Source organism: Fundulus heteroclitus, chromosome 5 (assembly GCF_011125445.2).
Source record: "Fundulus heteroclitus isolate FHET01 chromosome 5, MU-UCD_Fhet_4.1, whole genome shotgun sequence".
NCBI classification, from domain to species: Eukaryota; Metazoa; Chordata; class Actinopteri; order Cyprinodontiformes; family Fundulidae; genus Fundulus; species Fundulus heteroclitus.
The window spans coordinates 43,366,950-43,380,818 of record NC_046365.1 but is presented as its reverse complement, the minus strand read 5'-3'; the positions used below and the strand labels follow the sequence as shown (position 1 = coordinate 43,380,818).

The 13,869-nt window shown below is 44.3% G+C and overlaps 1 protein-coding gene across 2 annotated transcripts; it reads right to left on the bottom strand.

Moving 5' to 3' along the window:
• Window positions 1-2,003: 2,003 nt before the first annotated feature.
• Window positions 2,004-13,364, bottom strand: LOC105918080 (C-type lectin domain family 4 member M). Of its 2 annotated transcripts, none has more exons than XM_036136662.1 (6): window positions 13,280-13,364; window positions 3,604-3,704; window positions 3,380-3,469; window positions 2,988-3,119; window positions 2,632-2,878; window positions 2,004-2,323 (listed from the first exon to the last, which is right to left on the bottom strand). In XM_036136662.1, the coding sequence occupies exons 2-6, from the start codon at window positions 3,692-3,694 to the stop codon at window positions 2,152-2,154; spliced, it is 732 nt and encodes a 243-aa protein (XP_035992555.1). In that variant the 5' UTR covers window positions 3,695-3,704; window positions 13,280-13,364; the 3' UTR covers window positions 2,004-2,151. The 2 variants fall into 2 exon arrangements, with proteins under 2 accessions (XP_035992555.1, XP_035992554.1); XM_036136661.1 differs by having other exon boundaries at window positions 3,604-3,733; window positions 13,280-13,302.
• Between the last annotated feature and the right edge of the window lie 505 nt (window positions 13,365-13,869).

Here is a 13,869-nt window from a genome sequence, read left to right as displayed (position 1 = left end):
GGTCATTACTTTGTAAATGTTCACAGAGTTGATTAGCAACTACTTTCTCAAGAATTTTAGATAAGAAAAGAAGATTAGATATAGGTCTGTAATTTACTAACTCATCTTGATCAAGAGAAGGTTTCTTAAGTAAATGTTTAATAACAGCTACTTTAAAAGCCTGTGGTACATATCCATTTACCAAGGATAGATTAATCATGTCTAAAATAGGACCACTGATCAGAGGGAATACCTCCTTAAACAACTTGGTTGGGATTGGGTCTAACATACAGGTAGAAGGTTTAGATGAAGCAAAAATTTTAGATAGCTCAGAAAACTCTACTGCTTCTAAACAGTTCAAACACTGCGCAGGTTCTAAAGATTCCTCCAACGCTGCCTCACTTACTGAGGACGAGGTAATCATGTTTGGGAGGATGCCAATTAATTTATTTTTAATGGAATCAATTTTATTTGTGAAGAATCCCATAAAATCATCACTGCTAAGAGCTAAGGAAAATGGATGGATCAACAGAGCTGTGGCTCTGGGTAAGTTTGGCAACTGTACTAAAGAGAAATCTAGGATTATTTTTATTCTCAATTAATGATGAAAAATATGATTTGGAATATGTTTCAACCCATTCACAATGCAAATCATGAGATACACAAAACATTATTTGAGGAAATAACATTTTAAAGAGTGATTTGCTCATTAAAATAATTTACTTTAGGGACGCCCGATTTGATTAATGCGATTCTACTTCCAGGAGCTAGGGGTCGCTGTAGCGATCGGTCACTAAAATCGGTTACTCCTAAAGTTAACCAAAACGCCTTTATATTGACATTAATATTCCATATTAATATTAATATTCCATATTAATGTGGAAATAAGGCTCAGCACTATGAAACGATGGCGGAGCGAATCGAGCAAGCCTTATGCTTTAAAACGGCTTTTGTTGAATAACTGGAAATCGGAAGTTACCAGAAGCTAAATAGCATTTTGGCTAGTGGATTTTCGGCGCTACTTTAAAAGCTTCACCTTTTGTATTAGTCATAATGAGTTGGCTGGTTGACATAAAAATTAATATTAATGTAATAAACCTTTGTGGAGATAACTTTTGTCACAACCATAAAAACACACTTGAATCATATGGGCAATGATAGGGTACCAAATACTTTCATGAGCTAATTCCGTTAGCTCTTTGTTTTAAAAACACCATGTAAACACATTACGCAAACATTTCCCAATGACCGTGTAACCTTTCCCTGTCTCAATTCTGCCCGACTTGTCGGCGCTTCGTGTGAGTTCAGTCCACTTTGGTCATCAAAGGAAGGGAGCACTGAAAAGGGAAAACGTAATTTCTTCAACAGCGGCTAGTGGCTTAGCAGTAGACATGAGCCATGAGCTGACACGTGGTCGAGATTGGCAGCTCCTGCAGCGTCTCTGACCCGGTAACAGTCAAGATTTCAGCAGATTTTTCCTTAGCATGTGAAAGTGGGTCCTTTGCCGGCTTTTCAGCTCTGTCTGCAGTCCGCTTTCGTAAAGACTCAGAAGAAATACACAAAGCTATTTTTGGCATGGAGGGATCCTTTCCTCTGGTATTTTACACTGAAGTTAAGACAGCAGACTTCACTCTGATTTGCCCGGTTATATCCTCCGGGTGAAGAGGGATTTCTCCCCTGTGCTTGTGGGTCTTTTCTGGCCTTGTGAGCCCTCGTGGTTCAGGACAGCCTCCCTCTTCCTTTGTCTCAGGCAGGAAGAAGGTGAAGACTGGGTGGCAGCCTCCCTCTCCTCCAGTGCTCCAGGGAAAAGTGGTCTGAGAGTCTGGTCAGAAGTGCTCTGACATTTTGTCTGGGGGAGTGGTCTGTGTTCACAGCAGGCACCCTGCTGTAAAGGCGGATCCTTGGTGGCTGTGGATGTGAAACACTTCTGGTCCTTTTTTGTTTCTTTCCCCATTTCACACATTGTTCAAAATTAACACAATTTAGCCATGCTGTGATGGCATAATACAGTAAAAAAAAAAACAATAATTTATTCTTTAGTTTATTTTGAGGCTGTTAAAAAATCTTTGCATTCATGGAAACCTTCAAACTGACCTTTAGTCAATAAAAACAGTGCAACTCTCTCAGGCGTCATTTCATGGTTCCTGAGACAGATTTTCTGTAACCGGTTCTCTAAGAACCCGCTGCTGCACCATTCCTCTTCAGTAGCTTCCTTTCACAGATCCAGTAGTTGTGAGCATCACAGTTTCTATCATTCCAGCTGTTTTCTGAATCAAAATCCCTAGTTTCTGCGCAGTATTCTTTTATATTTAGAAAGTTGTTCGGCTCACCGGGAACCCAAAAGCTGAAAACCAAAAACAGAGAGAACCCTGGTCAGGAAAAACAAAATTCACACACATGAAGAAGAAATATTGTAGATGTAAACAGCTGCTGTTGGTCTATAAGGCTGCGGCTCAGTTTGATTTTTGATCTGTGTTTACAGCACAGTTCACTTTTGGATTAAAAGACAAATTGTGGTAGTACCCAGAGAGAACCCAATTGACACTTCAGTTACAATCTCCAATTACAAACTAGAAGGTAAAGAAAAGCTTCAGAGGAAGTCTAAGAGACTAATAGTTAGGTGGTATATCATTATTTAAAAACATTACAAACCTTAAAGTCAGCGGAGTCCCATCAACCCATTTCCATAAACCTTTTTTGTCAGCATCAGTCAGACCGATCCAAACGATCCTTTTAAACTGTCCCATAAATTTCTGCTCTTCTTTGCTGGTGATGATTATCAGGTCAGCTCCTCTTTTCAGACAATCTTTCCTACTTTCAGGCCACGTTTTCTTGGTGGAGGAGATGTAATACACACTGGGGCAAAATTCTGCCAGCAGTTCTTTAGATGTTTCTGTTACTACAATGAAGTGTCAGAAGAAATGGATAGGTATTCAAATAAAATGATTATAAAGGTCAGACCATGACACGTTCTGTAACTGAAGTAGTTTAGAAATCACTAAACTCACCTGCTGTAAGATTCAAACTCTTTTTATTTTCATCATCGTAAAAGCAAAAAAATCCCTCTGAGCTGATCTTTCTGCCTTTGCCTCGGTCTCCATCGTCTTCAGGTGACTTTATTCCATGGTCATCAGAATGGTCTAAAAAAGCAGAGTTAGTGCAAATAAAACTCTCAAACGGATCATAATATTCCATTTAGAGATAATAGCTTCAGAAAAGTTTATCTAATTAGCATAAAGAAATTAGCACACTGTATCAACATGTCCGTTGGGTGGCAGAGTTTTTCTCTGAAGTCGGCGCACTGCTATTGTTTTACAGGCAGGGGAGCTAATTTCAGAAGAGAACCAGATTAGCTTAGAAATCCAGAGGACTTGCAGAAATGGGACATAAACCAACTCACAGAGAGTCTGACGCAGGGAAATGTTGAGAGCAACTTGCAGGATGCAAAGAAGTCCAAAGCTGAACCCAACCAGCCTGTAAATGTTTCTGTCTGAAAGCAGAAATCCACACAAAGACAGAGAAATAACCAAGAAATAACTTCCTCTGAATGACAGCATGAAACAAAAACTGTCATACATAAAGGTTTACCTCAGAGATCCTGATTTATTAGGATTTAAGTCTCACCTGGAACTTTCTTCGCAACTTCCATCCTTGTTGAAGGTTTTGATTCTACAGAATCGGCTGGTATTTCTACATCATCTTCAACTGTTGCCATGCTATAGATCCTGGAATAATAAAGTAGATTGACTCCTTCCTACAGTAGAACAATACAGAATGAAAATCTTGATTTATTTTTTTTTATTGAATGAAGAATCTTGTTCCTACAATGACATTTTAGCGAGACAGACATCAGCTCAGAATGCACACAGATTACTCAAAACATAATCTTTCCAAACTGTTTTTCCCTGAAATCAGTTAATTGCAATGATCAACACTACCCTTGAAGCCTAAAGCAAACATTCCTTAGCATCTAATAAGACCAATTTTCTCTTTACAGAGAACATAGATTACTGTGTCGAGAGATAGAAATATATAATATGATATAAACAGAACAGATACTAGTTGTATTAGAAAGTCAGAAGTGCAGAATTCTGGGTTTGTGTTGTGCAGAACATACTGCAGCATGAGAGGTTACAGTCTAAATTTGTGTATGCATGGAAAAAAATAAATAAATACATTTGTGTATGCATATGTATAAATACACACATACGCAATTTCTATGTTCTGCTCTTCGATTTTATGCCAAAGGCGGCTTTTTAATAACGTCAGAGACACTTAAAATCTTTCAGAGGCAGCTGGATGTCGCTGTCAGGAGTGTAACTGTTACTCTCAGTTATGGTTTAACGGTGTTTCATAGTCAGAGACCCACAAGAACAGAACTACACAGAATGAAAGCAATAATTTATTCTGTATCAAAATTTGGGACTTCTAGCTCTTATTTTCCATTCATAAATCCCCCCCCCCAACACCGTTCGGGCTGCAGCACATTTCTTCACTTAAATAACGGCACTTTTGCTTCAACTTAAAATATAAATATAGGCTATGTCATTATTAAAAGTGAGGTTGGCACAAATGAAACAATTTTTTCAGAAGGATGGGTGAACAATGCTGGCAAAAAGATGAAGATGAACAACTCACACCATCCCATAATTAATTGCATATATTGAATATAGGCAGTTAATGCTTTACTTGAGTACCGTTAAACATAAAAAAAACTTTTAACTTAACCTTAACTGATTAAGCTGTATTTTCATACATCTTCGTGATTTGCTGCCATGTCCTTTCAATGCATTTTGAAACCAGTGCCCCCCCCCCCCCCACACTTCCCTTTTTGTTTCGAATGAGGGAAGTGTGAGAAAACAGCAGTAATTCTCTTCGAATAACTCTCATGTCATGCTTTGAGTTTTTCAGATATTCTCTGCCGCCAACTCACTTTTTCCGCAGCCACAGCGTTGTTTTATATGGCTTAATATTCTTTAAAGATTTCTAATTCCACTCGCGGTAAATGCCACTTCTGGGCTTCTTATTTCCTGCCGTTGCCATGGTGAATCACGTTATCTGCGATCCATTGATCAGGACCTTTTTTCACGCTTGCTCCCATTTAACTGAGTTTAGTTACCTGGTTGATATCACCTGTTCTGAAACCGAAACCGCTGAGTATGACAGAATGAGGTAGAACTACTCAGAGCAGCAGTTTTCTAATCAGGGGAGATCGGCCCAGAACAAAGACGCACACACCGCCACCTGCCCAACTATAAAGCCGTCTGCCCCACCCATCAATCAGTGGTGCACTCTGATCATCACCTGCCGCTCACAGAGTGTGGCTGTGGAACACCATCTCACCAGAGTTGCAAAATGGTAAAAAATAACTTGGTTTATTATTATTTTGTTTACAGTTCAGCTTGAATTTTATTTACTTCGCAGAATAGCTTTGCTGTGCGTGATTCACGCAGCTTAGAGGGAACACTGATCATGTTACCCTGAGCTACCTCTATAGTTATGCTGCTATAGGCTTAGGCTGCTGGAGGACATCAGGGTCTATTTCTCTCACTCTGCTGAGTTCTCCTACTGCTCTCCAATCTGCATTGTTTGTTGTTATTTCATCTTTTAACTTTTTCTTCTCTGTCATTTTTCTCTTCATAGAAGGTACACCTGGTCTGGCATTCTGTTAGCTGTGACATCATCAGGGGAGGCAGATCATCCACTATTACCATCTAACATAGAAAGTACTCCTGGGTCAATGTGAGCTTCTGAGCTTTCTGTGTCTCTGCTCTGTCTTCTCTAAGCCCCAGTGGGTGGAGGCAGATGAGCGTTCACACTGAGCCTGGTTCTGGTTCTGCTGGAGGTTCTCCTCCCTGTTAAAGGGGAGTTTTCCTCTCCACTGTCGCTTCATGCATGCTCAGTATGAGGGATTGCTGCAAAGCCATCAACAATGCAGACGACTGTCCACTGTGGCTCTACGCTCTTTCAGGAGGAGTGAATGCTGCTTGGAGAGACTTGATGCAACCTGCTGGGTTTCCTTAGAGAGGAAACTTTCTCACCAACCTGGAGGATCTGATGGACTTTGGAAAGAGATGATATGTTGTGGATTGGAGCTAAATAAATAAACGTAACAAAGGACTCAGAATAGAACCCTGGGGTAGACCACAGTGAAGAGGAAGGAGAGGTGATTCTAGACCATTATAGACATTGATCAGTTAGATAACTGGTTGTTATGGGAATATTATTCTGAAGTCACTATGGCCTCACGCCACTCGGACATGTAAGCACTGGACACACAAGGTGCAAAAGTGCTGTAACTTCATCACTCCATCATTTCCTTATGCAATAGGAAGTCAGTTGTTGTTTAGAATTTCTTTCACACTGGTAAACCTCTTTAATTAATTATTTTCAGGCCAAAAAGTGAGAGCTTATGCAAAAGAATCTGGTAGTTAATGGTATGAAAAGCCTTTGAAGTGCATCAGAAAAACCAGCGAGAAAAAATGTTCTTGTTCAGTGAAGAGGAGGAGAATAAAGACCGACCACCACTGCAGTGTGGACATCATTTTCTGTAAAGTGAGATGCTGTACGTGTTGTGATAGGTAATTGGTTTGATGCACATACATAATTCTCCATGGCAATACGTACTCACGCAGCGGTGATCAAACATGGCTTTTTAAACAGTGGGAGTTTTATGCTGACTTTAAGCAGCTTGAACATCATTTAAAAAAAATCAAGTTTCAGTGGCAGATTGAAAGTGAAAAAACTCGCACCGCTCAGATGACCTGCCTGTTCTTCAGAGTGAAACAGACAAGCTTCCCTCCCTCTCACGGTGACAGTGGCAGCCATTCAAAGGGCAAATCCAGCTAAATTAGACAGTTAAGAATACAATAAAAGTTGAAAACTTACTATTATTGTTGTGGGCACTCAGTCTTACATTCCTTGCCGCTCTTCACATGGCATCAAGGCATGGCTGCTGAATGCGCAAACCCTTACCTGGCAAAGGCATGTACATATCAGTCGATACGATACATAAAAAATAAAACCCGCAAATATCAGGCAAAAATATCAGCCTGCTGATATTTCCGTTAATTAGTTAGTTTTTTTTTTTTTTTTCCCAGTGTCCTGTCTAGCAATATGGCAATAGGAATCGATGTCTCAATGTCAGATAGAGCTCGACAGATTTTGCTTTTACAAGTGGAGCGTACAGCTTTCGCCATAGTGCTCCACTTGATTTATGCTTGTAAATAGCTTTATTATGATTCCTGCAAGGAGAATTTCAAATTATATGGACATGACAATGGGAGAGTAAAGGAAGAACAAAAAGTGAAAGAAAAGAAAAAAAGAGTAGAGGTGAAAGAAAGAGGAGATAAAAGGGAGAGAATGATAAAACCTTCTTTGTCTGCTCCATCACCTGGAAAGAGACACAAAAAGAACAGCACAACCAACAGACATAAAGCAACAGATACACTCGAATAACACCTAGATGCCATTGCTAAATCATATATATTATTATGTAAGCTGACATGTGTAATGTGATATTTGAAAAAAAGAAGGTGAAAGAACATAAATAAATAAATAAATACATTATAAGGTTACTGTATATAAGTGAACACTTAATACCTGGGACCCAGCACCTGTGGGAGATGTGAAAGTGCACTAGTTTAGGTGAAGATTATCCAGAAATAGCTTGATAGTGATTGTGGAGAACCGAAGACCCGCCTTCCCCGAGCACAGAGGCAGGCGTCAGGGGACCCGTAACCCTAAAAGGGGCCCCTAAAGCAGGTCGCCCAGGAGGGGCCGACACAGGATATCTGCAACCCCCCCCCCAAGGAAGGAGCAGAGACGACCCTGAGGAAATCCCCCAGCCACCGCAATGCTGACGCCCTCAAGAGCCGCGGAGACGAGCCCGTGTGCTCCGCCGGCAGCTAGCCCCGCTGAAGTGGTCCCGGCCATGGGCCCTGAGGGCCAGAGGCCCCAGGGGCGCCCCGCCCCCGCGACGGGGGCCCCGGCCGCCCCCGGGGGGCCAGGCCCCGCGAAGAGGCCGCCGGGAGTGGGCCGGCGCACGCCCGGGAACCCGCCCCAAACCCGAAGCCAACCAATGCGCCAGGGGGCCAAGGCGCCCGCCAACGAAGTGGAGGAGGGCAGGACGTGGGGGGATGGGCTCCGCACCTGGCGGAGACTTGAGATGTTCTTGGGAGAGGGAGCGGACCACACCCATACCTGGAAAAAAAAAAAAAAAAAAAAAAAAGGAAAACTCATTCACCCCATCCCTCCATCCCTCCCTTGTGCCCCACTCACCACACAAAAAAAAAAAGACGCTGTACACACATTCCCACATAACACTCACACCCAACACTGACCAAAGGGGGGGGAGGGGGGGGAGGGGGGGGGGTCACCCCAAATCGACTACACGACTGCTTGTGCCCGACCCCCGGCCCCGGCCCCAGACCAGACGCCCCCCAAGAGGGCGGGCCAACACGACCCGCAGGAGCCACCCAGCCAGAGCCCACCCCTCCCCCTAAATACCTAATAAACCCCCTCCCAACCCCAACCTTACCCTTGCCATCCCTGCCCCCCGCCCCTCCTGGGGGGAGCGGAGGCATCAGCCCCAGACCTGGCAAGCCGCTGACTACCCACCGCAGCCCCCCGCCAAGACCCCGGACACAGTGGCCCGCACCTCCTCCAGGCCCCAGACTCCTTGCCGCCATCGGAGAACGGGGGTGTGCAGAAGACCCCGATCCTCCCTACGCCCGCTCAAATGTTGTGTTGTTGCATGTTGTTCTCAAGTGCGTTTAAAAACTGGGAGCGCCGAAGGGGATGCACGGCACAGCCCACCCCCCTTCCGGAAGGTAGCTGTTGCCAGCGCACCCCCTTCGGGCGACTGCCCAGAACCCTCAATGTCTAAGTGGGAGAGGAGGTGAAGGGAGCCGTCCGAGGTGAGGCCCACACAACATAAGCCCCCTCCCAGACGTCTTCCCCCCACTCCCCTACCATGGCCTAGATGAGTGTGCGATGTTGAAAAATGTTTTTGAAGTGAAAGTGTCTAAGATGCATGATAAATTGGGGAGAGGGGCGTCCCAGAAAGTGGCAACCTCCAGTAACGCCCTCTCCCCCAGGACCTAACATGTGTGGCGGCGTGATGGAGCAGGCAGAGGGAGGAGTCCGGGGATGGGGAGCAAATGACTGGGAAGCCACCCAGGGGAGCCACCTCCCCTACTGACTCCAATAGGCACCCCCCGCTCCCCGAAAGCCCCACTCAGAGAAGGGGGCCTCGCCAGCGCACCACCGTAGCACGGAGGCCAGGGAGAGGCCTCAGCGGGGCCCCGCCAGCCAACCACCCACCAGGGACCAACACCTTCAACCCCCCCCAGCCCACCCACCAAGCCTACTTAAACTAAAATCAAATAAATAAAAAAATAAATAAATAATAATAATAATATAATAATAATAATAATAATAATAAGAGGGGGGGACCCTGGCCAGCCGGCCCGCACAGAGCCACCCCAAACCCCACCCCCAGGTGAAACCCCGCACCGGAAGGACGACACGGGACCAGGACCCGGGACAGGTGGGCCCGGACACAAGCCCACCTAGAACGTCAACTCCCCCCCCCCCACACCACCCCCACCCGTAGAATTTAATCCCTCCCCAACACTAACGTTCAAACAACTCACCATACATTCGACAGTAGACATCCAGGCTGGGTAGGTCCCTACTCCCCCTCCTTTCTCCCTCCCCCCACTGGCAGAGTGCCTATCCAATGAAGGAGAAGAGCATCTGCCCAGAGGTGTTAATGACCATGCCCCCCTACCAGCTCAACGGGCCCCGAGGCCCCCCAGCGCACCAGAGGCCCCGTGCAGGGGCGGACACCCGGGCGCGCGCCGGCCCACACCAAAAGCGGCACACCCCCCGGAACCGGAACCCCAGAGGCCCCGCCGGGGCCCGCGCCCGAGGGCGGCGCGCCCCAGGGACCCCAGACCCCCAGACCCACCCCGGCCCCACCCAGCGGCAGCACAGCTACCAGGTCAGTAACCCACGTCCGTCAACACGCAGCTCCCAAAGAGCGCCGCAAGCGGCTGCTGTAGGCCACCCGTAGGCCTCCCAAACTCCTCCCAGATGGGGGCAACAGACCCCGGAGCCGGATCCACCAGGCGCCCTACTCCAAGTGCCCCCAGGGCCCCAGGAACCCCTCCATCCAGCCACTGCGCCCTGCAGGAAGCAACCCACCGCCCCCTATTCCACTAAGTGATGGTGTTGATCAGAGGAGCCCAAAGAGACCAATCAGATGTGGAATCAGATGCTGTCTCTAGATTAATATGATCCAACAAAAGATCTCTATACTGATTGATACTGAGATTTTGTTTACTTTTCCAATTCATGAGGATAGTTTTCTTTGCGATACATAAAGCAGCAAAAACCATGTAAACTATTTCTTTTTTCAGAGGACTTTCCTCAAAATTACCGAGCAGGCAAACTGATGGGGAAGGTGTAATTTTACAGCTCAAGCACTTTGATAAGTCCTTACATATTAGTTAATTAGTTAGTTACCCCTAGTGGAGGAGTTCAAGTATCTTGGGGTCTTGTTCACGAATGAGGGGAAGATGGAGCGGGAGATCGACAGGCGGATTGGTGCAGCGTCTGCTGTGAAGCGGGCGCTGTACCGATCCGTTGTGGTGAAGAGAGAGCTGAGCCAAAAGGAGAAGCTCTCGATTTACCGGTCGATCTACGTTCCTACCCTCATCTATGGTCACCAGCTTTGGGTCGTGACCGAAAGAACGAGATCCCGGATACAAGCGGACTCAGATGACTCTGATTCAACACACCTCCATCCCTTCTCCACCATCGTAGCTAAGCTCCATCTGGCTTTCCTACGGTCCTCCTTCAACCTCGTCCCTATTAGAATGTAATTCCTCCTGGACTCTTACGGATTCCCTGTAACATCTCAATGGGTCCGGCAGAAGACCGCCATGTTGAGCCTGGTTCTGCCAGAGGTTTCATCCCAAAGGGGAGTTTTTCCTCTCCACTGTCGCTTCATGCTTGCTCATCATGGACAGTTCAGGCAAATCTGTGTTTATCCAAGCTGGACATCATTCTTTCTGGGTCCCTGAGTGAAGTACTGGTAGCAGCTTATGCAGTCTACTGGATCCCACCAATACAGCTCAGGCAGATCATCTCACCAACCAGCCTCTATGGACAAAACCAACTTCTTCTATCTCCACTCTACCACCAGTTTCATGCCTGGGGGGAACATCCCTGTTCTCATACACCTGCTTATACATATTGAAGTATAATTCAGCGCTAATGTTTCCTGCCGAGGTCTGAGCATCAAACTCTTAAAATAATTGTATCAATAAAATTCTTCTAATTGCCTTTTCTTTCCGTGCGAGTTTTTCAGATTGAAATAACCAGAGAAGCCACAGGTTAGTGAAATTGTCCTGTTTAACATTGATTAGACACACATTGTTTATAGTCAATCACAACGAAAACTTAGAGATCAGCACTTTTCTGATAGCTATGGCTGCACATGTGACGTCAGCTCTGCTGGACCCTAAAACACCATCCTGTCATGTAAACACAGAGACTTAAAAACAGAGTTTTCAGAATCACCGGTTTTTAGGCCATTAACACGCTGTTCATGTGTGGATGAAAGGCATCCACACATGAACTACAAAAATAAAAGCAACCAATAGCATAAAAGGAAGTAGGATATACTGTTTTAGCCCCTCAGTGTACTGACAACTAAAAACATTTCTTAGAATGAGCAAAAAGGGAACTAGTCCACCACAGGGAGAACTGAGCAGCATCGTTGTCTGAGACAAACTTAGAAATTAACGCAAGAGTCTCTTCATTGTCCCAAAGACCTTTAGGTTATTTAAAGAAGTTATTTCTACTTTGGAGCCTTCAGTTGCCTAGTTTCCCTTAATCCTGTTTAATACAGCAGGAGATTTTAAACCTGTGGTCTCAAACTTAAATCCATGAGGAATTAAATGATTAAACTACCTCACCAGCCTGCAGAGTTCTGCTAATGAGCTCATATAATACTCATCTTTATAATAATGATAATAATAATGCATTTTATTTCAAGCACCTTTCAAAACACTCACGGACACTGTACAGGTAGAAACAATAAGTGGTAAAAGCAACATCGTCATAATTAAAAGAAACAACACAAACTAAACTACGCATAGGAAAAGTAAGTTGTCATTATAACATACTTTCCAAGGAAATGTGTTCCATGCCTTTAACCCATCCCCTTGGCACTGTGCAGGGTTAATGGTCTTGCTCAAGGACCCAGAGTTGCAGTTGAACCCAAAACCTCCAGGTTGAGGTTAAAGCGCAATGCTTTAGCCACTAGGCCACCGCTCCCCATCAAACAGATCCAGGTTCCACAGAGATTTGAACTTGGATCGCTGGATTCCAAAGTGTTACTCATTGCTTATATAGGAGGCAGGAGTGTTGAAGCAGAGACAAATCTAAAAGCTGCTGGACTGGAGTTTGAGACCCCTGGTTTAAACATTAAACCCGGTCTCTGCTGTGAAGCTTGAAATGGAAATGGTTGAAACTAATCTCTGTACAGGCTTTTTATTTTTCGAACCTGGGTCACCCACCTCTGCTGGAAACATGCAATAGTGCAGCCTTGATATAAAAGACCAGCCTCCATCCAACTGTACCATCTCCAAGCTGGTTTTTCTTCAGAAAATGTTGATAAAATGGTTGGTGGACAATTTAATGGCACGCAGCATTCCTGAGGTCAACAACACAGAATCTGCACTGCTCAAGGTGTCTGAAGACCATTTTTGCTATAGACTCTGTATTTTGTGTGATCCCAGTTTTTCTGGACTTAACATCTGCATTTGATACAGTAAATCACAAGCTTTTTAATAAGTCATTTGAACTCACATTGATATTCATCATTAAAGTTACAGCAACAGGAAAATCCTTCAAATTCAATGACCTCTTAAATTGTAAAAAAAAATTCCATATTAGTTACTTTGCCTAGCAACTAGTCACTTAGGTAGTACAGTGACTGAGTTAGTAACGTGTTGATGCAACAGTGACTGAAAGCAGCTCATCAATATGTCTCTCTCTGATTCCCCGGCAGAGTCAAATCACCACTAACATGAAAATCGCAGCATTTCGGGAGATAACACTTAGTCATGACAAAAGATTTCCTTCCTGTTTCTATTGAACAGCATTAAATCTGTAAATGTGTGACTCAATCTTTCAGCTAACAATATTTATCAGAAATAAGAGACGAGATCTGAAACAACCAAGTCCGCACACATGGACCAGAACCAAGCGGGTAAAGAACACCAACCTGCAGGCCAGAGATCCTTCAGCTCCGTTGTTTGTTGGTTGTAGACTGAGTTCAGTTACTTCCTCTTTACACCCTTAGTGTTCCTGATAAGCTAACTTTATTACTCAATGCCAGTGAGGAGGAAAAGCACGAGGAACGGCTACATTATAAACTACATTTTCTCAAAAAAGCTGTAAATGTATTAACTGCTTATATTATCAGAATCAGCTTTATTTGCCAGGTATGTCTACAAATACAAGGAATTTGACTGGATTGTACAATGCTAACAATGTTCTTTCTTATAATATAATACAATAACGCAGTATTAAATCAGTCAGCAGTATAGAAAACATATCTGAATACACTCCAAACAAGCAGACAGATTGAGACAAGGGTACAATGAGCAAAGATGCAGGAGGAAATATTATTTCCATTGTTGTTATGTACAAAGCAAAAGCCCCCCCCACCGACCACATGATGACAAGATTTTTCTGATGGATTAACCTTACAAACACAAACACACTCTCACAAACACCTACAGGTGGATCCAGGTACTACAGATTCACTTCTATACAGAAAACCCCTGTTATTATCTTTAGCTGTCACTTTAT

What these genes read in the sequence shown, in the direction of transcription:
- LOC105918080 (XM_036136662.1), bottom strand. Translation starts at nt 3,694, where the DNA reads ATGGCAACAGTTGAAGATGATGTAGAAATACCAGCCGATTCTGTAGAA. An exon ending in AGTTGCGAAGAAAGTTCCAG is followed by an intron (nt 3,470 to 3,603) that starts GTGAGACTTAAA and finishes TTCTGCTTTCAG; the next exon opens with ACAGAAACATTTACAGGCTG. An exon ending in GAGTTTGAATCTTACAGCAG is followed by an intron (nt 2,879 to 2,987) that starts GTGAGTTTAGTG and finishes ACTTCATTGTAG; the next exon opens with TAACAGAAACATCTAAAGAA.